General features: G+C 49.2%; 2 protein-coding genes across 5 annotated transcripts in view; one reads left to right on the top strand and one right to left on the bottom strand.

Annotated features, from left to right (window-relative positions):
- The window catches only part of TBCD (tubulin folding cofactor D), a 161,039-nt gene that overhangs the window by 88,387 nt on the left and 45,705 nt on the right, over window positions 1-26,947 (bottom strand). The gene's annotated exons all lie outside the window — the stretch shown is intronic.
- Window positions 1,255-23,457, top strand: ZNF750 (zinc finger protein 750). 3 transcript variants are annotated; one of them, XM_027626124.2, is made up of 3 exons: window positions 1,255-1,422; window positions 20,371-21,987; window positions 22,105-23,457. In XM_027626124.2, the coding sequence occupies exons 2-3, from the start codon at window positions 20,549-20,551 to the stop codon at window positions 22,811-22,813; spliced, it is 2,148 nt and encodes a 715-aa protein (XP_027481925.2). In that variant the 5' UTR covers window positions 1,255-1,422; window positions 20,371-20,548; the 3' UTR covers window positions 22,814-23,457. The 3 variants fall into 3 exon arrangements, with proteins under 3 accessions (XP_027481925.2, XP_027481924.2, XP_027481926.2); XM_027626123.2 differs by lacking the exon at window positions 1,255-1,422 and adding an exon at window positions 14,604-14,676; XM_027626125.2 differs by lacking the exon at window positions 1,255-1,422 and having other exon boundaries at window positions 19,889-21,987.

Below are 26,947 nucleotides of genomic sequence, written 5' to 3'. Positions count from 1 at the left end.
CCACAGAGGGGTCAGGAAGTGGGAAAGCAGGTACAAAGGAAGCATGGTACTCTCAGCCAGGCACAATCATGCCCTGCATCCACACAGTGCAGCTAACTAACCAGACCGTTCTTAAGGCAGTGTCCCAGAAGCAAGGCTGATGCACCACTTTCACAAGCAGATCTGAAATTTAAGTAAACAGGGACCCACCAGCTGCGTTACCCGTGCAACCCCCATCAAATCAGCCAGCCTGTGTTGTGTTTTAAACATCAAATGGGCCACAGCTAACATAGCAGAAACAGACAACAAAATCTGGAAGATGTGGAAATCGTTTTAGTAGGTAAAGCATTTTTCCCCAAATAGCAAGATTTCTCATTAGAAGATTTATAAAAATATTTTCCATTAAAATAGCAAACATTATCAAAGTGTCTAAAATAAACTACGTAGACAGACATTACTTTCTGAGTACACTGTATGTAACACACGTACAACCACACCACTCCGTGTTCATAAATGTCACAATCTTAGTTTTGGCCCAAACTACGAATTTCAATTCTTAAAAGCAACAGGTAAAACTACAGGACACAGAGATTTTACATTTTATGTGGCTCTGGCACTTATGTCAAATATAAATTCTAACACATGCTACTTTGATGCACTATCAACCTCCCTTCACTAAACTATAAATTCTCTCATAGGGGCGCCTGGGTGGCTCAGTCGTTAAGCGTCTGCCTTCTGCTCAGGTCATGATCCCTGAGTCCTGGGATCGAGCCCCGCATCGGGCTCCCTGCTCAGCCCGGAGCCTCCTTCTCCCTCTCCCTCTGCCTCTCTCCCTGCTCATGCTCGCTCACTCTCTGTACCTCTGTGTCTCAAATGAATAAATAAAATCTTAAAAAATAAATAAATTCTCTCATAAAGAATCTCAATTGTAATTAAAGAAGTACCAAATATTTAAAAACAATGACATTAAAGATACCCTTTATTTTTTATTTATTTTGGGGAGAAGAGGCAATTCCACTCTAAGAAATATACCCAAGACACATGAAAATAGGTGTGCAAACAAACACTTATACACGACTGTTCACAGCGGCTCTATTCACAATGGCCAGGAGGTAGAAACAAACCGTGCCTATCCCCTTGTGAATGGAAAGCAGAGTGGCCCATCCACATAATGGAGTATTATTCAGTCATAGAAAGGAATGATGCAAAAAGGAACGAGGCTCTGACACACCACGCTCCATCACAGGTGAACCTCAGAGACATGCTCTGTGAAAGAACCAGGCACAAAAAGGCCACATGTCATTATGATCCCACCGACGTGAGATTTCCAGAATAAGTAAATCTGCAAACACGGAATGCAGATGAGTACTTGCTAGGGGCTGGGGAGGCACAAGGAGCGCGAGTAGGAATGGGCACCAGGATTCTTCTTAGGGTGATGAAAAGGTAACTAAGGGCACCTGGGTGGCTCAGTCAGTTAAGTGTCTGACTTGTAATTTCGGCTTGGGTCATGATCTCACAGGTTATGGGACTGAGCCCCCTGTTGGGCTCTGTGCTGGAAGAGTCTACCCAAGATTCTCTCTCTCTCTCCCTTGGTCCCCCCTCCCCGCCTCAAATGAATAAATAAATCTAAAAAAAAAAAAGAAAGAAAGAAAGAAAGAAAAGAAAAGGTCTTGGAACTAGACAGAACAACAGCTGTTCAACACTGAATGTTACCAGACGCTACCAAACTGTTCACTTTAAAATGGATAGCAGTGAATTTTATGATGTGAGCTTTACCTCAATTAAAACACCACCACATTAAGAATGTTTTTGTTTTTTTTAACAGCAAACACCTCTGCCTTCCTCCTTCTGATAATTCAGTCCTGACACCGTCAGGCAGAGCAGGGAAGGACGGGGTTGGCATCAGAGCTCATGTGTGGTGAGGAGGGGTCCATGAGGAGGGCAGCCTGAAAAAGGTGCCAGGATGAAGGGCACCCCTGTAGAGGGGCAGCCAAGCACAAGAATTAGGAACCTGAGTGGAATTGAAAAGTGGTTCCCCAAAGCATGTGGCCAGGAGGTCGTCCAGGCGAAGGTGGCCTGGCCGGGTGTCAGAGGCCAAGCATGGCAGGTAACGGTGTCCACACAGGGGTAGTCTGGCCAGCAGTGTCAGTTAAAAAAACAACAACAACAACTCACCTGATTTAAACCAAAAGCTTAGATATCTGGACTTCTCACATAATAGTTTTATAAATTTCTACATGAGCTGTTTAATAAAAGATGAAATGAGAAGAGAGCTAGCTACAAATAAGACATTATCAGAAATAAGCAGGCAATTTTAGACAGCCGTGTAGATACAGATCATGTGCACACTGCACCATATATAAGTCTAACGTACATAATATATGTGTCACTGCTGGGATGAAGGACATGTCTGCCTTTGACAGAGATGGAAGGGTCTGATGAAGCAAAAAACTGAAGACATTACCAATAATGTAACCAAGACAGAAAAGTAGATAGAAAACATGAAGGACAAGAAAGATGAAGACAGAATGAGGCTGACCAAGGTCTAATCAGAGTCTGGAAGGAAAAAATAGAAAGAGAGAACTGCAAAGAATGACTGAGAATTTTCCAGAAGTAACAACAGAAAATAATCAGGTATAGGAAACAAAGCTACATAAAACAAGATCAACAAAAAGAAGTCCACACCTAACATACCACGATAAAACTGAAAATGTGAAAAACAGAGAAAAATCCTAAAAGTAGCCATAGAGAAGAGGGAGTTCACCTAAAGGAACCACCATCCGACTGGCCCCTGGCGACCAAGGGCACAAGCACCAGAGGAGGCCACGTGCACTGCAGGAAGGCTGACTTCAGTCCGGGATGGCACACAACAAAATCCTCAAGAATGAGGGTCAACAAGAAATGGTAACAAATAATAAGTGAGATACATTGCTACTAAAACACCTTTAGGGAAGGAACGTCTAAAAAAACTAAGAGTAAAATTAACCCTAAGGGGAGGGGTCTGAGATACAAAAAGGAAGAGGTGGCAGAAGAAATTCTATACACATACAGAAACGTCCAAGTAAACGCTGTCTTTAGGATAACACATAACGTTCAGCAAAAGGGCAGAATGCAAACGTGACAATCACAGCACGTCAGGTGAGAAGTGGCCAGCATTGGGGTATGCTGTGTATGACGTTTGGTGGTTTAAGAAACTAACTTCTGACTTTAAATGTTCATGATACAAATTCAAAGAAGAGAAATAAGGGAGGGCGCCTGGGTGGCTCAGTTGGTTAAGCGGCTGCCTGCGGCTCAGGTCATGATCCTGGGTCCTGGGATCGAGTCCCGTGACAGTCGTGCTGCTCAGCAGGGAGCCTGCTTCTCCCTCTGCCTCTGCCCCTCCCCCGGCTCATGTGCACCAGTATGCTCGCTCGCTCTCTCTCGCTCTCTCTCGCTCTCTCTCTCTCTCTCTCTCTCTCTCGCTCTCGCTCTCTCTCTCTCCGCCCCTCCCCCAGCTCGTGCACCAGTATGCTGGCTCGCTCTCTCTCTCTCCCTCTCTCTCTCTCTCTCCCTCTCCCCCTCTGCCCCTCCCCCAGCTCATGTGCACCAGTATGCTCGTTCTCTCTCTCTCTCTCTCTCTCTCGCTCGCTCTCTCTCTCCCTCCCCCTCTGCCCCTCCCCCAGCTCATGTGCACCAGTATGCTCGCTCTCGCTCTCTCTCTCTCTCTCTCTCTCTCTCTCTCTCTCGCTCTCGCTCTCCCTCCCCCTCTGCCCCTCCCCCAGCTCATGTGCACCAGTATGCTCGCTCGCGCTCTCTCTCTCAAATATAAAATCTTCTTCAAAAAGCAAAGAAAGAGGAGAAACAGAATATATAACTTCTAACTCGAGAGACGGGGAGGATGTGGAACAGGACTGAGGGGAGGGTATAAGAGAAACCATATTCTGAAAGAGGCAAAAAAAAATGAATTTTTTTAAGAACACAAAAGCAATGCAAAAGTAAGATGGCAGACCCAAATCCAAACATGTCAGTACTTAGATTAAATGTTAACAGAGTAAACACACCAGCTAAAAATCAACGAGTGGATTTTTGGGTCTGACACGTATCTAAAATCTAGGAATGTAAAATGATGAAAAGAATAGAAAAAAATATACTGAGGACACACTCACCAGAAGAAAACGGGGTAACTACACGAACACGGGGCAGAAACAGACTGGACCCTAACAGTCCTTTCATCACCGTCATCACTAACAATAAAACAGAATTCATCACATGCCACAAGTTTTCTAACTCTTGATATGGGTTCATTTCTTCTTTTTTTTTAAATAGTATAGTCACTTTATTTGTTTGAAGATTTTATTTATTTATATCTGAGAGAGCACAAGCAGGGGGAGCAGCGGAGGCAGAGGGAGAAGCAGGCTCCTGGCTGAGCAGGGAGCCCGATGCGGGGCTCGATCCCAGGACCCCGGGATCACGACCTGAGCCGAAGGCAGACGCTTAACGACTGAGCCCCCCAGGCGCCCCTGGATTCATCTCTTTAATCTGTAAAACAGCCCCACGTCCCATTTCTAGGTCTAGACCCAAGAGAGATGAAAAATTATATCCACACAAATGTTCAGGGCAGTACTATTCACAACAGCCAAACAGTGGAAAAACCCAAATGTCCATCAGCTGGTAACACAGATAAATGAAATGTGGTCTATCCATATGTTGTGTGAACAGTATCCCCCAAAAAGCTTAAGTCTTAACCTCCAGCACCTCAGGATGTGACTACATTTAGAGACAAAGCCTTTAAAGAGGTAATCGAGGCAACATGAGGCCGTGTGGGTGGAACCTAATCCATTATGACTGGAGTCCTTAAGAAGAGATCAGGACACAGAAACACAGACTGAGGGGTGACCATGTGAGGACATGGGGAGAAGGCGGCCATCTGCAAGCCGAGGAGAGGCCTCAGGAGAAACCAGCCCCGCCAGCACCCCGATCCCAGATTTCCAGCCTCCCAGACCTTGAGAGAAGCTCAAGGCAGCCAGAGCAAACTAACACTCCAAAAGACGGAATATTCTTCAGCACTAAAAGAAATGAAGCATGAGCACACGTACAAGACAGAGGGACCCTGGGAACGTTATGCTGAGTGAAAGAAGCCAGTCCCAAAGAACCACACTTCGTACGATCCTATGTACAAGAAATACCCCACACAGGTAAATCCAGAGAGACAGGAAATAGATCAGTGTTGTGTAACGCTGAGGAGGATGGGGGCTTCAGGGTAACAGCAAAGAGGCATAGGACTCCTTTTTGGGGTGAAGAAAATTCTAGAACTGATGGTGGCAATGGTTACACAGCTCCATCAGACTAAATGTTACTGATTTGTACACCTTAAACGGGTGAACTGTATAAAATATAAGTTATATCTCAACAGAACTATTTTTAAAAGACCCCTGGAAGGTCAGTATCTACTACCCCAATTATATTATACTTATGTTCATATATAAGGCGCTGAAGCACAGACAAGTCACCTTTCTATTCTACTTGGCCGATTTTGATAAATTGCATTTTTCTAGGGACATCTACTTTGTCTAAGCTACCAAACATATCAGCAAAGATGTTCTTCCATGTCATTTCTAGTCCCCACAGTGCATACGTCACAGCTCCCCGCCACATGGTTTGGTCACTCTGCCTCTCGTCCCCTAAACAAGCCCAACGCTTACCCTCTTCAGGCCCTGCCTTCTCTCTGCATCTCCAGCACTGCCTGGCTGTCTGCTCCCATCCCGTCTCGTCCCGTCCCCTCTGCCTTGACTGGAGACCCCCCTTCTTTGCTGTCATAGCTTTTAAGGCAGGGTAAGCCAGAGTGTGAATATTCCAGTTCTGCGGGCCACAAGCAATCTTTTTTTTTTTTTAAACAACATATAAAAAAGGAAAAACCACTGTTGACTCCAAGACCATACAAAAGCAGACCAAGGCCAGACTGGGCCCACGGGCCAGTTTCACAACTCCTGCTCAAGGTTTTAAACTCCCCTTCAAACATACAGCAGCCACATCTCAAAAGCTTCGATAGGTAATAATTTTGTTACTGTTCATTTCTATCTTTGAATTTCTATTGTAAAATTACTACTAGGGGATGCCTGAGTGGCTCAGGCAGTTAAGCATCCCACTCTTGATCTCAGGGTTGTGAGTTCAAGCCCCACGTTGGGCTCCAGGCTGGGCGTGGAGCCTACCTAAGAAAAAAAATTACCACTGGGATTTCTTCTTTGATTCATGTGTTATTAAGATCTGTATGTTTTCAAACTAAAAATTCATGTCTTACCTTTATCTTCTGTATCTGAATTTTAATTTCACCATTTTGTGGTAAAAGAATGCAGTCTGTGCAATATAGAGTCTTTGAAATTTCCTGAGACTTGGGTTTTATGGCCCAGTAACAGTGCAGTATTTGAAGTGTCCCTAGTGTCTAAGAACCGTGTACCCCGGGGGAGGGTGGCTGCAGAGCTCTGCACATGTCTAAGAACCGTGTACCCCGGGGGAGGGTGGCTGCAGAGCTCTGCACATGTCTAAGAACCGTGTAGCCCGGGGGAGCGCGGTGCAGAGCTCTGCACATGTCTAAGAACCGTGTACCCCGGGGGGAGCGCGGTGCAGAGCTCTGCACATGTCTAAGAACCGTGTACCCTGGGGGAGCGCGGTGCAGAGCTCTGCACATGTCTAAGAACCGTGTACCCCGGGGGAGCGCGGTGCAGAGCTCTGCACATGTCTAAGAACCGTGTACCCCGGGGGAGCGCGGTGCAGAGCTCTGCACATGTCTAAGAACCGTGTACCCCGGGGGAGCGCGGTGCAGAGCTCTGCACATGTCTAAGAACCGTGTACCCCGGGGGAGCGTGGTGCAGAGCTCTGCACATGTCTAAGAACCGTGTACCCCGGGGGAGCGTGGTGCAGAGCTCTGCACAAACCCAGAGAATCGAGCCTCCTATTTCTGTTGTCCAAATACCTGTTTCCCACTGCTGTGATGATTTGCTGATTTATCCGTGTAGTCTAAGTCTTGCTTTTCATGGCCTTAAATATAAATTACTTGTGTCAGCCAGGGGTAAGGCCAAGGAACACACAAACTTATGCAGAGATCAGAGCTGATGTGGCTACAGGGCCCGAGTGACCAGTCTATGCACACCTGGTTCCCTGTGCCTCTGCTGTGTTGGGGAGGGAGCATGGGGAGGGGCAGCAAGGACGGGGGACCCCTGAGGACAGGTGAGGAGAGGTGGAGCCTGGAGAGTGTGGGCACGGTGCCCACAAACCAGCTCGGGTCCAGAGGACCAGGGAGGGGATCCCATGGGAGACGGGCCACCACCTAACCCACAAGGCTGTCTGTACCACCCCAGGATCAGCATCACGGGCACACAGGTGGTATTGCCTTGCCTCTGCCTTCCGAGTCACGCACACCCTCACAGAACCAGCAGGAAGGGGACTCTAGCAGAGGTTCCCACCTTAGCTAAGCCAACACGATGCAAGACCACAGCAGTAAGTGGCAACATCCTGCAAAAGGAAGCGTTTGCACCATGGCGCAGGGATGAAGAAGCAAGCGGCAGGCAGCCTGTGTGGCTCTGGACAAGCCTCGTACCTTCTCCTCTAAACACTGCAGTCCCCTGGGGTGACGATGAAGATTCATAACTCATCTAAGAGCTTAGAACACAGTCAAGTGCTCAATGAAGATGAATTATTACTGTCACTGTTATTATTTTGATTACTGCTGGCAAGAATACCCTACAGAGTGCCTCAGAACAGCACCAACCCTACTGGCAGACTCAGGACAGATGGCCTTGGGCCTACTGAGACCCTGGCAACTCCAGGGCCTCTCACACAGGGACCCCTGGTGGAAGGAAGGACTGGCAGGAGACTTGTTCCTTCGGGGCGGCAGGGGGGGCTTCCATGACAAACCAAAGCCCCCAGCCTGGGCCGTCCACGCACGTCGTCTGGAGTGGGGGAAGGCCGAGCTGAGGGGCGGGCATGAAGCCTGCTCCAGGCTGTCCGCCGGGGTGCCCTGAGAAGCAGCACAGAGCCACACTGTAGCACACCCCACAGGGTGTGGAGCAACTCACGCCCACTGAAAACAAGCCAAAAAGGAATCATCTTATATCACACAAGAAAAGCACAAGGGAGAGTCTGCGGATACGACAAAGGACCAGAAGCCCAAGAACTTGAGGCAACAGAACCTAAAGGCTACTACCAAGAACACAGGTTTGTTGTATTAAAGACATACAAGCAGGACTGGAAGCCAGAGAGAAAGAACAGGAAGATCATAAAAAGAACCAGACAAATGTGTGGAAATAAAGGAGAAAAAGACTCACTGCCACGTCTGAAACCCATACCTGGTGACTTGGGACTCAGCGGAGAGGAGCTGTGGCCATGAGGGCGAGCCCGGGGTGGACAGGGAGCACGTGGTGGGGGGAGGGGGTGTCCCGAGTCACCAGGTATGGGTGGGACGGAAGCAGAGCCTGAGAGGCTCCAGGAGCACCTCCCTCACTCGCCAGCTGTCGTTCACTGATGTTGTTTGTGTCGGGAGAAAAAAAGAAAAAACGAAATCTGTGCAATCATTTCTCTCTACTCATCCTTGTTTGACTGAACTACGAGACTCCTGCGTGTGGTGGTCAACAGACCCAGAGATCCATATGCAAAAAGCAGCCTCTCGAACACAAACGGGACAAAGGAGGTAAAGAGCCTCCTGACTGCTCCTGGAAAACTGCAAGGAGCCTCGGCGAGAACGCCGAAACACCGCTTTACTGCCAGGGTGGGGAGAGGACAGGAGGCGAAGAAAACTGTGGGAATCCTCAAAACTTGGCCCAAGTTCACAAACCTGAATCAGTTTCCCAATCCAAGACAAAACAAGCCCATAGCTCGTGGTTTCAGGTTTCACTTTAGACGCGGAAGCCACAACACAGATCACACCGCAGGGGGCACGAGGGGGCAGGGCTGCTGCACCACAGGGTTCCGAGACCCCACTGAAACAAAAGGAACACAGAACCCTCCCCCCCCACCCTGGCTCAGGTCGCTTCCACATCCCATTTCCACCCTGCTTCGCGCACTCCTTGGGGGAAGGCGCCAGAAGGGAGGAGCCTGGGGAGCTGTGTGCCGGGTCCCCAGAGACTGCCAGCCCCGCCTACAGCCACACTGCCCTCCCTGTTGAGCCCCTGCCCCAGGGAGAGGGCACTGCCCACCACAGACCAGGGAGCCCGGCAGGAAAAGGGGCCTGTGTGCTCCCCTCCAAAACCAAAGTAGCCCCAGTTCCACAGAATTCCACATGGTGGTATTACTGGAAGAAGCAGCAAATTAAAATTTGGGGCAGTACATTACACATCTCAGACTTGCTCATCAAAGGAAAATAAATGTCTGACAATAGAACTTTCCCGACACTCCTACCTGCCGTGGCCTAACCTCACGAGATGGCCAAACTAACTTGACATTCATTTCTATTAGCCTACTGTCTGACAAAGTAAAACTCCACTGACATTCCCAGTATTTTGCTACAGTGAGAAAGCAAGTGCCCAGAACACGAGCAAGGTTTGAGACCTCACCACGGCAGCAAGCACTCCAGGCTCCCCAGCACTCAGCCTCGCAGGGCCAAGCCCTCACACTGGGGGAAGGCAAGGACCCTGAGGGCTGCTGGACTCCCCCCAAGGTCCCTGGCATCCACTGCTTGCTCGGCATACAGGGGCACATCCTGACACACGCAGGCCCAGGCCAGGGTGCCAGGCCAGGAACATCCATGAACTTCTTCCTAGGTTCCTGATCCCAGAAGACAGGGTCCAGGTCCTGGTGGCTTGAGCAGGAGGGCAGGGCCTGAACTCCTACCCCAGGCTGCCAGGCTTTCGAAGACCCCCAGAAAGCCTAGGAAAGACACTGGATCTGGGGGAGGACAGAGCCTACCCCTCAGTCTACAGAAAGAAGGCGGCATAAAACCCGGACCCAGACTCTGGCAGCAAGGGAGGAAACGTCAGTCCCCACAGAGAGGAGACCTCAGAGGAGGGGCAGAGGGCCCCCATGTGTTCCGCAGGTGCCTGTCAGCAGTGGGGGCCACGGGCAGCCCCCTAGGGCAAAGCAGAACCAAGGCTTCAGGAGCCTGGAGAGGTCACACAAGGTTCCTTGGATGGGCTTCTCACTACGGGGCTCCAACTGGAAACAAATTACAGTTAAGAAACCCTGAGATGCACACCTGTGTGCTCTTGTGAAAGACACGATGCTGCGCTGCCCTCCGGGAGCCTGGAGTCAGCCAGGAAGGGCCCCCACTGTCTCACTACCATCTCACTACTGTGTGCACTACCATGTGCTGGCCTGAGCCCGGTCACTTTCTCACACGGCCCTGAGATACAGCCTGGGCAGTGAGACGCCCCGGCCTGGGAACCACCCCTGTTCCCCTTCTCAGGGGACCCCCCCCAGGGCTGGGCCGCAAGGACTGGACATTACGAAGCATGTGCTAACCTGGAGACCCTAACAAATGTCACCTTGGCAGCAGGTCAGGGCTTACTTCCTCTAACAACCACCCAAATTAAAGAAATTGAATCACACCTCCACAGAGCTCTTGTTTCACAGCGCCCCAAAAAGGTGCCAAAATGAAAACTGTCTCCTATTCACTTACAAGGTCAATTAGAGAAGCCATGTGTTTCCTTCCCCAGCTGGGTTTTGTTGGTGCAATGGTGGCGGGCGGCCGCGGGCACCCCGTCGGATCCTACAGCAGCCTGCGAGCAGCACCCTCCCGCGCGCCGTCCTAGGGAAGGGAGGACTGAGATCCAGGTCAAAGAAGCGCCCAAGCACAGAGCAGCAACCAGTGGAGCCACAGAGTGCAGACGTGCGGACCGTGCTGCTGAGGGGGGGACAGGAGGGACGCAGGTCAGGGACAGGGATGGTGCTGGGGAAAGACCCACTGCCCAGGGCCAAGAGGGCAGGCGAGCAAGTGGGAGCAGGAGGGATGCAGGTCAGGGACAGGGATGGGGCTGGGGAAAGACCCACTGCCCAGGGCCAAGAGGGCAGGCGAGCAAGTGGGAGCAGCCGAGCGCAGCAGCTGCAGGTTCTCACCATGCCTCACTGCTCGAGCACAAGAGCTAGACCCACACAGCATGGGGGTGAAGTTCGGACTCTGCCTGCATCCGGCCGTGACGCCCACCCCCCAGCAGGTACCACTGCTGCCCCCCACAAGAGTAGCCACAGCCACGGCACAGGTCCCTCCCCACACTCAGACCCAGCAAGGCCCAGCAAGGCCCGGAGCCTGACCACCAGGCATCCCACCTGAAGTTCTGAGCACACAGGTCCCTGAGCCAACGCACAGCCATTAACATCTCACGGGGAGCAGCCCTCCCCCCGCCACCTGCTCTGAGTCGGCTCTGTTGCCCTTCAGGCTGGATCACCTGAGCCAGATCGCCTACCCTCTCTGTGCTGACTCTGCAAACCAGCCTCGCCATACCTTGCACAGAGCTGCCACAGTGATTAAATGAATGAACACAGGTGGAGTGCCCAGCACCTAGTGAATGCTCAATACATGCCGACTGCCACCCCCGTGCTCTTCCCGAAGACTTGACCCTGGTCGGAAACTCAGTCACAGGATTTCTGGTTAATGGAGGAGACTGAACGCACAGAATAGCTGGTGGAATCCCACTAGCAGCTACAGAAAGCACTTTCCCTTTTTAAGGCGTAAGTGACAGGGTGAATGAAGACGGGGAAGGCCCAGCGGGGACGACACTCCGAAGGCTGGAGGCCACGCCTGAGCACCAGTGAGGCAACGCAGAGCCTCCATCTACACACGGGACCCCTGAAAGGCTCCAGGTAACTCTGGGCAGGAGGTGGCTAAAACAAGGAGCACCGTGAAGGTCACCGAAGAAGCAGACTCCTGAAGCCCCCGCTCCCAACGAAGGCAGCAGTTAATTCTCTGGATGTGGTGAGAAGTAGAGGAGGGGCCACAGTGAAAACACAGAACCTGTGTAAGAGGGCGGGAGATGCCCACCACCTGCCCAAACCATCCTTAAAACCCTCAGAGAAACAAGTCACTGCGACTACTGTCCAAGAATAAGAGTCTGTGGAGGGAGCACTAGAGAACAAGAGAGCTCCCAGAAAATGAAAAGCACAGCAGCAGAGAAGAATCACCTACTGGATGGCTGGCAGAAAACACTGGAAACTGAGAAAAAGAGGGTCAGGAGTCACCACCTGCATAAAACTCTAGAATAAGACACACTCGGCTCTGACGGAAGAAATCCCACCAGCGGGGGACACATCTGAACACATCAGCAGGCATGTCATTAACTATTTGCATACAGTTCTTCTCTTTAAAGGTAAAAATTGCACAGTTCTTAAGAGCTATGGGAAGCATTGTCCCCGTCAAGATGTGGAGCACTGGAATCACCCCACCCCAGACTGAGGCACCAGGAGACCTCTGTGATAAAGCAAATACAGTAAAACATTCATCACAGGCTCCAAGTGTTGGGTTCTTATAACTTAGCTGTGTGTTTGAGATCGTTCACATTAGGGGCGCCTGGGTGACTTAGTCCGTTAAACGTCTGACTCTTGGTTTTGACTCAAGTCATAATCTTCAGGGTAGTGAAATGGACCCCGCATCAGGCTCTGTGCTCAGTGAAGGGTCTGCTTAAGATTCTCTCTCTCTCCTCCTCCCTCTGCCCCCGCTCCTGCTCACGTGCTCTCTAAATATTGTTCATATTAAAATGCTGGAGGGAAAGAACCAGGAAGTCAGAATGGGCAGGCACAGTACTGAAAGCTACATGCAGAGGAGAGCACTTCCAAAACCAAGGGTGCACAACCTCGGCCCAGGTTTCTATACCCAGCCAGACTATCAACCAGGCAGAATAAAGACACCATCAACCATTCAGTGTCTCCACAAATCTGCCTCTCTTGCACTCCTTCCCAGGAGCCTACAAACAGGATGTGCTCCATATCAATGTAAAGAGTTAACCCCAGAGAGAAGATATGGGATCCAAGAAGTGGGCTTTTGATACAGGAGAGAGGGAAAGGCAATCCCAGGATGACAGGGAAGCAAGCATGAGGGCAGAGGAGACAGAGGGCAAAACTCTCACTTTGCACAATGCACGAAGGGAAGTCAGCAGACAATATCCAAAACTGGGAGCCGGAAGCGCGGAGAGGGAACAGAAGTAGCAACAGAGTAATGTTATTTAGAATCAAGGAAGTAAACACCAAAGTACTCAGCTAAGAAAAGGTACCGGTGCTGCTCCAAGGCAGAGATGGGAGGGGCAGCCGCCTGGCAACATCCCACTGAGACATGGGGCCTGCTGTCCTCCCCTCCAGTCCGGGTAGATGAAGCAGGACACAAGAGGTGCCTCACTAACCACCCTCTTGGAGAGGCCTGGGAAGTGAGACCATTGGAAAAGAGGACTCAGTCGTCCAGGACACAAAGTAGATGACACCATGACGGACCCCCAGACCAGCGCAATGGAGCATGCCATGCCTATGGAGGCTGGCCCACACTCCCCCCGCACACAGAGAGTCATGAGAGTTAACAAAACGGTGGTTCTTTAAGCCACCAAGTTTTGGGATGGCTTGTTACCCAGCCATAGGTGAGAAGAACAGCAATGAACTACTGTTTTGTGACAAGACTTACAGAACTCTTTTTTTTTTCCCTTTAAATTATATGGACGCCCAATTTGGACAAAAGTAACTAAAATCTTTTTTTTAAAGAATTCAATATAAAGATAAAGCAAAGTAAAATCCTAAGCCTTAAATTAAAATTAAAAAAAAAAAAAAAAACCCACAGCATCTGGCCTGGCAAGCCTGACCTTGCACCACCGTGCCAGATGTGCATGATAGGAGGTCTGACCCCAGCTCACACCACCTCTTTTCCCTGGCCCCAAAACAACACCGCATTCCAGCCTCACTGACAGCCGCGGATTAAAGAGCAAGCAGTTTAAGCAGGGAGGGAGATAAACTTGCTCAAAAATTCAGCATCTCTGTTACATATAAGGACAGGGGCAGTGAGAGGCACACAGCCGCCTCCTGGCAACAGCACACAGCCGCCCTGCAGCGAGCTCGGTGCTCAGTGCCAGTCCTGGGCGTGCACTGGCAGGCCCCTGCGGCAAGGCAGCTGAGGTCCCCCCCCAGCCCCCCACGAGGGGGGTGGCAGGCAAAGATTCCCAGGCACAAGGGTGAGGAGAGAAAGGCAAAGAGATAAAAAGCTCACTCAGACCCTTCAGGGCAAGGACACCAGTGAGTGTGGCCTCCGAGGGGAGATGTATTTAAGACTGAATCTTGGGAGTCTACCTGCTGCCACTACATATGCTGAAGGTTCTGAAGAAGATCTCACACACGGTGTCTTTGTCACAACATCAAACGCTGGTCGGAGTCCCACCTACACCCTCTCTCAATCTCTATTCTAACCGCAAACACATCTAACCCTCCAGCCCAGGAACGTCTGGGCAGCACTAAAATGGCATTCTCAAAACCGAAGCAGGGAGCTTCCATGAGGCACAGGAGTGGTGCTTGGCTTGCCAACCCGTTGGTGACGCTGCTCCTCAGCAGCTCGGTGGGTGCAAACACATGAATCGTAGCTGCGGGCAGGAGGAATATCAGGTGCATCTCTACGCCCCGAGGGCTCAACTCCTACACTTAAACCCCTCCCACTGGAACAGCCGGCTCCAGTTTCAGCCAGCAGGCGAGCGTGAGAACAGGTCCTGCTCTTGGGCACCGTCAGCCACCGGCTCCCGACCTAACCGCTCCCAGCACTGCCCGTCTCCGGTAAGTACCGACTTCTTCTCAAATTCAAGTTTTCTTTCAAAACTGCTCTCAGATGTATCTTGAACTAACTATATGGCTCAGTGAACCACCTGCCAGGTGTCTGCTCTGCCTTGCTCTATTCTCTGAGGATTACTCAGGACCAGCAGGTGCATCGCTGGAAAGGAGACCATTATTACAAAACTTTTAATAAGGCTTACACTTTATTCTAAGAATACGAACAAGTTTATTTGGAAATTAAGTCCTCATTTCTACATAAAATTTAAACTAAAACTCAAACGTATGTGCTTATCTGTTCCTTACCTTAAAACTATAGTAAATTTCAACATTAAAAAATCATGTATATAGAAACACATGTAAACATATATACATATGTGTTTAGACAACTGCTGAATTTACAGGCTAATTTTAAAACTTTCTGAAGTTTAAAATAAGTAGTATCTTTTTTTTTAAGGTTGTATTTATTTGACAGAGAAAGAGAGAAAGAGCACAAGCAGGGGGAGCTATAGAGGGAGAGGGAGAAGCAGGCTCCCCACTGAGCAGGGAGCCCGATGCAGGGCTCAAACCCAGGTCCCTGGGATCCTGACCTGAGCCGAAGGCAGGTGCTTCGCCAACTGAGCCACCCAGGCGCCCCTAAAATAAGTACTGTCTTGACATGTGCTTACCAAAACAAAAGAAAACCTAAGAGGATCCCTAAATATACAAAAAGGGTTTTTTCCCCCTTACAAAGTTTCTCATAAACCGGTTACGACAATAATTGTTGACCAAATGGCCAAGTCTGACCAATGTCAGATTTTATTTAAGCAAATTCTGTCTACATTTATTATCTTTATTTTACATTAACAAAGTCCTCCCAGTGCCTCAAACTGGTATTGTTCGGGATATACGAGGCAGGCATGCCAAGGGGCACTGGCTCTGGTGACAGGCTGTCCAACGTTAAAGCTGCGTACACTTACTAGTAAGAGCTATGTCTACAACTTGGGATCTCCGGCTGAAACTAGAAAGAGCCCTAGTTGTTTTTCCAGCTCCATTCTTCCAAACTCCCTTCTAGAAAACTGTCTTTCTCCCTAGGTCATGGTTGTCCTGAAGTTTATCCTTCATTTTAAAGAACCAAGAGTCTGGGAGGGAGTGGCGGTTAATCACTGGAAAAGCTCAATTGGAGTAAAACTCACAAATCTCGTTCTTGCGACACCCCAGTGGGTAGGCGACAATGGCGTGTCCTTGGGTTATGCAATAACGCCACATCACAATATTGTAATTATAGCATGCCCTTCAAAACGCTCTACCTGACGAGGCTCCCTGCCAGACAGCCGGACAGCACCGAAGGGACCATCACAGCATTAGTTCAGTTCATAGGGTAACACGCATGACAAGCATACTTAGCCAGCCCGTCACAGCAGTGTCCTATAAAGCTAAGCTATAATTACCTCTATTGTGTCCTATCAAAGTTAAAAAAAAAAAATCTTTTTCTCTTGTCTGTTTGTTGGATTTCAAACTCCTTAGAAACTTTTGAAACATGCCAGCCACTATTATTCTTATCTTAACGACTGGCAACGACATTAATTGTCCACACTTAGGAACCTATCGAAAGATAGTACATTGGCAATTTAGAACTTCAAAAACAAGCAAACAAAACCCTGTGGCCAACCGAAACCACAGGTTGCTCAAAGTGCTGTGTGGGCAGTTATGCCCAGACGCCCGGCGGGTCTGTGAGCAGGAGCCCCGAAGGAGGAGAAATGCGGCAGCCTGGGCTGGCTCCCGGCACTTTCTAAGGCAAAAAAAAAGTACATCAGTTCAATGCAAGGAGATGTTTAAAATGCTTGATGTCACAAAACGGGCATCTTTAAATAAAATAGGAAAACCTCTGGAAGCTCACACAGGGCCCTGTGTGTGACTTTAAGTCACCACCCCCACAGTCTCTCCCCTTCGGTCTGGACGCTGTGTACACAGGCCGCTTAGTCTGACAGGACTCCGAGAGGGATGTCGCAGAGGCAGGCAGAGGACAGACGCAACCCCGCATTTCAGGGACAGCCACTCTGACCCTGACGGGAGGGAGGGAAGGTGCGTGAGGAGCAGCTCCCAGCACTTCCTGCTGATCAAGAGTAAACAACATTGTGACACACAAACCTCCTTTGAGGACCAAGCTAACATCTGAACTTTAAAACGTGCTAACACTGCAGTTCTCTAACAAAAGCCAAATCAAAGGGGTCCTGCATTATTAGCAGCTCTCCAGACACAGATTAACTAAGAAAGACACATGCCGTCTCCAGGAAAAGGCTATATGTGAAACACCTCTCGGTACCTTCAGAAAAACCTCACCTCTCAATGCAAATCCAAACCTACTACAAACAGTTAAAGTTCTCGATTGTGTTGTTTTGGCAACAATACCCTTTTTGGGGAATATTTAACACCAGCAGCTGCCAGCAAGCACCAAGCCCAGAGGATACAAACTGGCCTGGCAGAGACTGTCACAAGCCGCGTCCCTACAGAGGGCGAGACTGACAAGGTCCCAGACAGTCAGGTCGAGCTCCTTCACCCTGGTAAACCTCACAGGAGAACTCGCAGACTGACATCATGCCATATAGGCTGCTCCCTTCGAAAGCTTACAATAGCCTCAATTTTATCCCACTTATGTCTCTGACATTACTGCGTTTTTATGACCAAGTGAATACGCCCGTCTCCATCGGCATCTGAAGCAGCTGTGCTCCCTTGTTTTAATTAGTGAATTGTGCAACCCTGAGAGGTCAGTTTACCCATAGTTACCAACACTACTGCCCCTGTGAGCCCATCGCAGGCTTCCCTTCCCACAGGTCAGCCCTGGAATACTCTCACCTCCTAGGGCACTGGCATGATCCCCGGAGAACCTATTTACTGTCCTTGTATGCTAACTGAACAAAGAACAAAAATTCAGAACAGAACTTTACACACAACATCATTTGATTAAAAAAAGTATGTATTAACATAAAACCAATTATTACCCAAATTATTCTTCTAAGTAACACTAAGATAACTTAAATATAACTTGCCTCCTATAAATGTTTGATAAATTTAACACAGGTTTATATATGTGTTTGCCTAAAAGTATCAGCAGCGCTAAACAAAACTGCTTCTAAAACTAACACATCGTTATTTAACACAACTGAATCATCTCCTAAATTCTGAGGGAATTTTTCATTCATCTGAGCTCCAGGGTTTTGGATGCTGGCAGTGGTGTATCTGTGTCCACTCTCGGTATCGCTAGACTCAGGGTTCACACTTGATAAAGTTTTGCAACTGTCATCATTTTGATCATGATGCTTCCAGCTAGTGATGAAATCACTTTTCGGATCTTTGCCATAACATATCCTATACAATCATGGGAACCTGACTTGCAGAGGTTCTCACGCCTTCAGAACCAGGGAGCATGGTGAGACGTGCCGGCACACGCCCGCTGACTTATCTAGCTGGCCCGGGTTGGCTGGAATCGCTTCCCGACAGGCGGCAAGGAAATTGTGCTTTTATAGCCCAGAGCATACCTACCCCCCAAGGTATGGGCTGAACTCATAAAGAGTTATTTCACATTTTTCCCTTTAATAAGAGGGGAAGTTTAGAAAGACGCAAAGCTATGCTTACATGTTGAACATGCTGGGCTCTGACACTGCCTTGCAGCCCCGGCAGCCATGCAGTGGGTGGGAGAGGAGGTCAGGGGCAGGGTGAGCCAATGAAACCCTCGCCTGCTGCCCGGGGCTCTGCGACACACCCCCCTCCAGTCACGTTCATAGGGCAGCCAAAAGTCTCGTTTCTCACCCAAAATACATGCCTCACCACTACTGCTCTGCAGAAACTCCTCACAACAGAAGAGCCACAGACATCCGCAGAAACCACTTCTTGTAAATACCCATCTTTGGAAACAATGGATGATAGAGCAGTTTGTCAGTGGGGGCGGGGGGAGTGCTTTTTTGTGTCTTTAAAGAATATGAATAAATGAGTAGAGAAACCAGTTTGCTGAGAATAAAATCAGACAGCTTTCTCAGAAATGTAAGGTATCCAAGTGAAATCCCAAACTCCACCTGCTTCCACCCCTCCTGCACACCACCGATGATCTCATCACAGTGTGTGGGATGGCAAGGAAAGGCATTTCAGAGAAACTAACTTTTATTTTGTGAAAACAAGTCTCTTCAATTTCCCATATGTATTTCTCTGTTTTTAAAAGGCTGTTTTCCAAATGAACATTCTAACCACCCAAGGTCTAGAAGGTGATGCTTTATCCATGAAATCCCACAAGGCTCAGGACTGACCTCATTTGCCCAGTCCTTAAAGCAAAACTACATCTGAAAACAGTTTTGTTAAATCATTTCCTTTTAACTTTATTTTTAAGCTGTTTGAAAACATTTAGAAGCTGAAGCTCTTGAGTGAAAGAGCGGGCCCTGACGCCTCCCGTTGCCCTCCAGCCTCCCCACCCACACGCTTGCTCCTAGACACAGTCACTCCATGGGCTGGTCCGGGGCACCCAGCCACGCCGCCGGGGCCATGCGAGATCCTCCCAGGCCTCATGTCTTTGTTCTCAGTTTCGGGTTATGAGGCAGAGAGAGCGCCCCAGGGGTGTGCGGAGCAGCCTCTGAAGGAAACCAGGCTGAGACCTCTGGTTAAGCCTGGGAGTGGGCAGGGATCAGGGAGAGGAGGGCCCTGGGGGAAGGTATAGAAGGCCAGAGACACCTGCAGCCCAGGACATTGCCAAGGACGGCCCCGGGCCCACTTCCTAAAGGGTAAGGCTAGGATAGTGTCCTACCACGATCCAACCATCTCTCAAACAGGCACCACCATTTGCGGGTAAGGTCAGGAAAGGCAAGCAGATGCCCTGGGCCAGACATGCTCTCAGCTGTCCACACGCATCTGTGTTCGCTGGCCGGGCAGGCACGGGGTAAGCGCAAGAACTTATTCCACGGTGCTCATGAGGTAGGCAGTGGAAACACGGCAGCAAAGGAGAGTGTTCGGTCCCTCACGGGGCTCAGAAACTCACCTTGAGAGCATCTCAAAACCATCTGAGTCAACATAAACACAGCACTTATATATTTGTATTTGAGACAGCATAAATGCTACTTACAGATAAAGCTGTCTTTTCATTTGATTTTGGAAGCAGTAAGGTGGGACTGCATATTTAAATATTCTTTTCTAAGTACCAACAGGTAGAACACAACCTGATTAAACAGGACAAGACAGTCAAGGAGCACTGACTCCGTGTCACACTTACGTCTCCACGTAAGCAATGTGAGTGCCACACAGACCAGGCTCCCGTAGTCACGGTCAGCGCAGTCAGACCTACACCACAGACTCCATGGACATGGATGGCGGGGAGGGGGGTCCCAACAGTCACTTGGCCTCAGTCTACAACCTTCCTGGCATCAGAGGCCTCAGGTCACAGGGTAAAGATTCCCAAAACTCAAAGAACTACAGGTGTTCTCAGAGCTGACACTAGGGCACCCTACTCTTCTTGGCCCCAAGACAATGCTTTTCAGGTCAGACTTGAGAAAACAGGAACATCGTGGGGGCTGGCGGCCAGGTTACAAGTAGGGAGCAGCTGGTGTTCACCTCATCCTCGTACTGACGAGGATGGTGACCCCTCCGTACCTCCAGGTGATCTGTTACGAAGCCAGGCTAACTCCTTCTCCACCCAACAGGCTAGTGTCCTGACCCTAAGGCTCTGCTCCTCTGTTGCAGCACCAGCCCCAATGAGCAAGACTTCCCCTGTCAGACCCACAGCACGTGGAGCTGTCTGCAAATAGAAGCACTTAGAAAGGAAGCAAAGGAGAAGCAGCAACCACCAGATCATAATTAGACAGGAGCCAGCAGTGATCGGACCAGCGAGAACACCAGCGCCTACACCACAAGAAAGAACATGAGTCTTCTCAAAGAGCGAAAACCAAAAAAGCCGCATTACATCCCAAGGCCTCCAGGAAAGCCCTTTAAGTATAAGTGTTTCCAGTGTCCTTTCACTTGCAATGAAAAGTCACACCTTTTCAACCACATGAAGTACGGTCTCTGCAAAAACTCCATCACTTTAGTGTCAGAGCAGGACCGCGTCCCTAAATGCCCCAAATCCAACTCTCTGGACCCTAAGCAAACCAATCAGCCAGATGCCGCAGCAAAGCCCACCTCCGCCAAGCCTGTCGCAAACGGGCTCCCACACTTTGACGCCAAGCTCCAGCAAAGCCTTGCCAAGGACGACGCAAAGGAAAACCTGGAACTGCAGGCACGTGGGCCCCACAGGTGCCCAGGACAGAAGCCTGCTCTCCACGAGGAAGCAGCACCCCTGAGTCCAGCTTCAGAAGCCAGCAGGGGCACCCAGCCCGTTCTGGAAGGCATCGTGCGGCCCTCAGCATTTGTCCCGGTGGGAGAGCACAGACTGAAAGGGCCAGAACATGCTGAGGCTCCCGAAGGGCTGGCACTGCCCAACCCCACAGCCAAAGCCCCCTCCTTCCACACCAAGTCTGCATTCCATGCTCCCAGCTACCCATGGAAAGCTGGCTCACCTTTCCTCCCTCCTGAGTTCCCACACAAAATCCCTTCGACAAAGGGGTTTAGTGCTATCTCCCCTTATGTGCACCCCGCGATCCCGGAGTACTCGCCACACTTTTACACAGAGCACGGACTGGCCACTATCTACTCACCCTACCTGCTTTCTGGGAACTCACCCGAGTGTGATGCCCCCCTGCTGTCCATCTATGGGGCCCAAGACCAGAGGCACTTGCTGCCTCCCCCAGGGCCAGTCCCGAAGCACCTGAACCCCCCCTCGACATATGACCACTACAGGTTTTTTCAGCAGTACCATTCCAACCTGCCAATCCCTTATGGGTTTTACAGACCAGAGTCTGCGTTCTCCTCCTACGGTCTCAGACTCCCACCCGTCTCAGGTATTTCCAGAGATCAAAGCTCCCACCTACTGGAAGAAGCTGCCCTGCTCTACCCGGCCTTGAGTCCGTCTAAGTCAAGTCCTTCCAGCACCCACAAAAAACACACCGAGTTTGAGAAGGAGAGCCCAACTCTCGAGGCTAAAGATTCCTCCAAAGATGAGCAGAGGGACACAGAGGGAACCAAAATGAGCCCTCGAGCAGGCAGCGCAGCCACAGGCTCCCCAGGAAGGCCGAGTCCCACCAACTTCACACAGACAAGTCAGCCATGTGCCGGGCTGTGCGGCCTCTCAGACAAGCCAGCCTCCAGCTCCCTGGGAAGGCTCCATCAGCCCGAACACAGCCTGACAGCCTTCAAGCCTGTCAAGAAAAGCACCGAGTGCCCACATTCCCAAGCTCTGGAAAACAGAGACGAGTCTCCAAAAAGGTAAGAAATTTTCATTTTCAAAATCTCCAAAGCATGTGTCTGGTTGTGCTCAAAATGCTTCAGACAATAGCTTTTCTAAGCAAGGTTCCTACTAAGGCCTCTCTTTCCCTCTTCCAGCCTTGACGCCATGAACGGAGATGCTCCAGGTGAGACAGGAAGTGCCTCTCGTGGTACAGAGGCCACACCTTCCAGCCCAGAGGACGGCTCCAGGACAGCTCCGCTGAACCTCTCCAAGAAACCTGAGGTTAAACCAGCCACTCACAGCCCTGTGTACAAGGACTTTGCAGAGCTGCAGGACATGCCTCTTAATCTCTCGGTGAAAGACCCCTGCAATGCCCTGACTCCGAGACCTTCCTTCCACAACCCACTGCAAGAGGCAGAACCTGCCACCACAGCTGCTCAAAACACTGAGATGGAAAGTTCCGAAGATGGGCCAGACCACACTCAGACAAACCAGAATGGCCTTGACACTGCTGAGGTGCCATCAACAACCCATACCGTGAAGGCCCGGGACACGAGAGCGGTGGACAGCAGCGATGAGCAGAAGCAGACGGCGGCCGTGGCCCTCTGCCAACTGGCAGCCTACAGCCCGGGGAACGTCCGGGTGGGCGATGGGGAGCCCACGGCCCCGAAGTCCACCTGCCAACAAGATGCACCCACTCTCAGTGCCACGGAAAGCCCGGAGGCTCAGTGTGACCTCAGACCCAGAGGGCAAAAGAGGACAAGTCCAAGGGATGCAGGGAAGTCCCAGCAAGGAACTAAGAAGACGAAGCAGAGCGACACAGCCAGAGTGTTCACTCTTCGGAAAAGAACACGGGTGTCCTAGTGCCCGGCTCTCACAGGTTGCAGACACACCTTCCAAAGTAAGTTCAGCAAATCTTCACTGGCGCCTTCGCTTTTCCAATGTAGTTTCTTTTTCTTCTCAAAAAAAAAGAAAGAAAGAAAGGAAAAGAAGCTGCAATTTCAGTTCAGTTTCTGTAAATATTAAACATGAATATTCAAAGGTGCTTCTACTTTTGGTTGTAAAAATATTTAAATGACTCATATTCTTAAGACTGAGGAGTTAAACACTGCCTTTTGTTTTTGTAAAATGTCACACTGAATACATAGACTAAAAGACAGCTTTTAGGTGTACGCCATCTTATAGGAAAGCTTTTAAAAATACTTTTCTTATAAATACCTTAGCACTAAAACAAACTGCTTTAACTGTTTTGCTATCAAATCTACTGTGTGTTTTCAAGTAAATAACAATTACCGAAAAAAACGCCAGGAGAAAACATTTCCAGCACTGTCATTCAAGTGCCCTATGTAAAAACTATGATTTGTTATGAGTGACACACAAACATCCAGAGGCTATTTATAATTTATTCCCAGTAGGAAAAACATATTGCTGGTGCAGCCATAGCTAGTGTGTCCTACTTCCTCATGATGCTACAGTGAGTTTCCTGACTCAGTCAGCCTCATTTTCCACTTTCTAAAATGATGTACATATTGCTAATTTTCCAATAAACCCATAGGTGACTTTAAAAATACATGAACTCCGTGTGATGCTTTAGTCCGCCATAGCAAACAAATGCGATGAGTAAGGTGAGGCAGCAGTGAACCAGAAAAAGAGCACCTGCCTGTGCGTGTGTGTGAGAGGGCACACCTGGGTATGCGGTGCCGTGATGGCAGCCACCAAGTCCGGGCACACGCACCCACCTGGGGCCCCCCAGGTCTCAGTTCCTACAGCTGCCTCCTGATGGCCCACCCCACAGGCCTTCACAGGACCCCTTCCTCCCACTTCTCAAGGGGGCCCCTGTCCTCCGACATATCACCTGAGGTAACAAAGGGCCACTGAGCACAGCAGTGCAGTGCTGAGCCATGCCTTCAGACAACCACATGCCATTAACCCGAAACATCTACTGTTACAACACAAACCCAAGGAACATGCGCACTTCCTTCACTAGCACGCCAGGGCTCTTTCATTTTCGTACACCAAAATGTTTTGACAAAGAACAAAAATAGGATACCTCTGCTTTCCGGCAAGTCAACCATCCTGCAGGAAGCAAAACCATACATCAGAGGGCACCCTACAGACAAGCTCTCACCTCATGCTTTACGCACAACAACACAGACCTTCCATGTCAAGGGCCCAAAGATTCTGAGACCACTGTTTTATAGCTCACCCAAAAGTGTCATGCATCATTTTAAGTGATAAGAAGAGGAACCAGGGACAGTTAACGACAGTCCAGCCCTCCTGCAACAGTGCATCATGAGAGGACACACACGCCTCAGAGTTCTCGGGGAAGGCAGAGGCCATGACCACTTGCAGATTTTCACTGTGGAGCTGTGTGTGCCTGCAGCACCATGACTGACCCCTCCTCACGTAATTCTCCCAATGGTCACACATCACAGACACAGCCACAGAGACCCCAGCAGACCCTTCAGATCTGTCTCTAAAAGCACATGGAGGGCGCCTGGGGGGCTCAGCTGGTTCAGCATCAGACTCTTGATTTTGGCTCAGGTCATGATCTCAGGGTCATGAGACTGAGCCCCGTGTAGGCTCCACACTCAGCAGGGAGTCTGCTTGAGATTCTCTCTCTCCCTCTCCCCCTGCCCCTCCCCCTGCCCCACGCTCTCTCTCTAAATAATAATAATTATAATTCATAATGTACAATGGAGTCCTAGATTTTGTAACAAAAAAAGTCTTGCTGATTTTTTAACTATACCACCTTTCTGTATTTACTTGTGACCCAACTTGTGAGCTCCTAGTTTTTAACCTTTACATATAAAAAGTAATTAACCTCAAAAAGTTAAATATAGAACTATTTCCCTATGACCCAGCAATTCCACTCCTACGTATACACCCCAAAGAAGTAAAAACAAAAACTCAGATATGTGTACACCAATATTCAGAGCAACATTATTCACAAGTCAAAAGATGAAAGCAACACAAGCATCCACTGACAGATGGACAGACAGATAAAATGCGGAATATCCATACAATGGAATATTACTCAGCTCTACAGAGGAATAAAGTTCTGACATGTGCTACAGCATGAATTAACCTTGAAGACCTCTTGCTCAGTGAAATAAGCCAGATACAAAAGGACAAATCTTGTACAGATCCACCTGTGTGAGGCACCTACAACAGGCAAATTCACAGAGGCCAACAGAGTGCAGCAGGGAAGGGGAGAGGGGAGCTTAATGGGGACACAATTTCTGTTCAGGATGATGAAAAGTTTTCAGAAACTGTGATAATGGTTGTACAAACTGTAAATGTGGTTGATACCACTGAATTGTACACTTAAAAACTGTCAGCAAGGCAAATGTTTGTTACACACGTTCTAGAATGTTTTTTAAAAATAATATACCAAAACTATTAAATCACATATCTTATATAGGTAAACTGCATGTTAGGTGAACTGTATCTCAATAAAGCTAAAGGGGTCCTTGAATTCGTACTGAAGAGGAAAACAAAATGCTGACAACAACCCTTCTGAAGAGCCTTCCCAGCAGCCCCTGGCAGTCTGCCCCCACCACCAGCTCTAACCTTCACCACAACGCCACACTCCATGGGGGAAGGGGGCATGTGTGGGTGTGAAATGAAGCACACACATATTCATCAAGGAGAAAAGCACTTTAATTCAGAAGGGCAGAACAACTACTTCACATACTAAGTCAAAGAGGTCTCACGGTAGTCACTTCACTTTTTTTTTTTTTAATTTTTTATTTATTTTTAAGCAATCCCTATACCCAATGTGAGGCTCAAACTCACAGCCCCAAGATCAAGAGTTGCACATTCTCCCAACTGAGCCATCTGGGCACCCCTGATTCACTTTTCTTACAGACTGGAGTGTCCAACAGTTGAAAATGCACAAAGGTTAAAAATCAGTGAGGCATGTGGTCCTCAGAACAGGAAGGCACCAGGACTGTGTCAGGAACACTGGAGAAAGCAACCCTTCCCAGGGCCCAGCTGCTCCCTTAGGAACTGAGGTACAAAGGCCTGTGGGAAGTGACAAGGTCAGGAGAGGTCGGCCCTCTGCAACCACAGAGCTGCAGTCACAGCCAGGCCCCACCCACCAAAGCAAGCAGATTCCGGGCCCCACGGGGGACACAAGACCACCTCTGTGGCTGACTTTGGCTCGAGGACCCCAGCCCCACCCCCACTCCACAGCACCCAGGCCAGAAAGTGGCTCTGCCAGCCTTCCTGTTTTCTCTCATGGGCACTTCTCTAATAAAATCTCTGCACATTTAATCCTGTCTCAGCATCTGTTTCTGCTCAGAGGACCCAGACTAATGCTGGAACACTAGTCAAATGCTCGTTTTTGGATAATGTCACAGAATATGGCAAAGTAGGGAACTCCACAGATCAGTCCCTCCACCAAAATAACCATTAAGCCAGCAAAACTGACAGACTCAACTTATTCAGAACTCTGAAATCTCATCAAAAACTTGCAGAAACCAGGAGAATGCTTAGTGAAGAAAGAACCTACAAAATTTCAGCACTTAAGGAAATCTGTTAGGTCACTGGCTGTCTGCAGATGTAATGGAACCAAGACTTGAGTGACCAGACACAACAAGGAATACAGTCGTTGCAATCAGACTGGAAGAAGTCACTTAATGGACAACGATCACCTTCAATAAGCTACAAGAGCAAACCCCTGGGGGTGGGTGAAAACCTGATTTCCAGAGTTACCACATTATAGTATTCAAAATGTCCAGTTTCCAACAAAAAACTACAAAGCATACAATGAAACAGGAAAGTACACACATATTTCAAAGGAAAAAAAAGAAAAGCAGAGAAATTGTCCCAGAGGAAGCCCAGACATTGTACTAAAATCAAAGACTTTAAATCAACTCTCTCAGATATGCTCAAAGAACTAAAGGAAACCAAGAAAATATCCGAACAAACACAGAATGTCAAAAAAGCTATAAAAAAGAGACCATATAGAACTTCTGAAACTGAAAAACACAG

Source organism: Zalophus californianus, chromosome 16, assembly GCF_009762305.2.
Source record: "Zalophus californianus isolate mZalCal1 chromosome 16, mZalCal1.pri.v2, whole genome shotgun sequence".
Taxonomy (NCBI): domain Eukaryota; kingdom Metazoa; phylum Chordata; class Mammalia; order Carnivora; family Otariidae; genus Zalophus; species Zalophus californianus.
The sequence above is the reverse complement of the archived record's forward strand: the minus strand, read 5'-3'. Positions and strand labels throughout refer to the sequence as shown.

What these genes read in the sequence shown, in the direction of transcription:
- ZNF750 (XM_027626124.2), top strand. Translation starts at nt 20,549, where the DNA reads ATGAGTCTTCTCAAAGAGCGAAAACCAAAAAAGCCGCATTACATCCCA. An exon ending in AGAGACGAGTCTCCAAAAAG is followed by an intron (nt 21,988 to 22,104) that starts GTAAGAAATTTT and finishes TCCCTCTTCCAG; the next exon opens with CCTTGACGCCATGAACGGAG.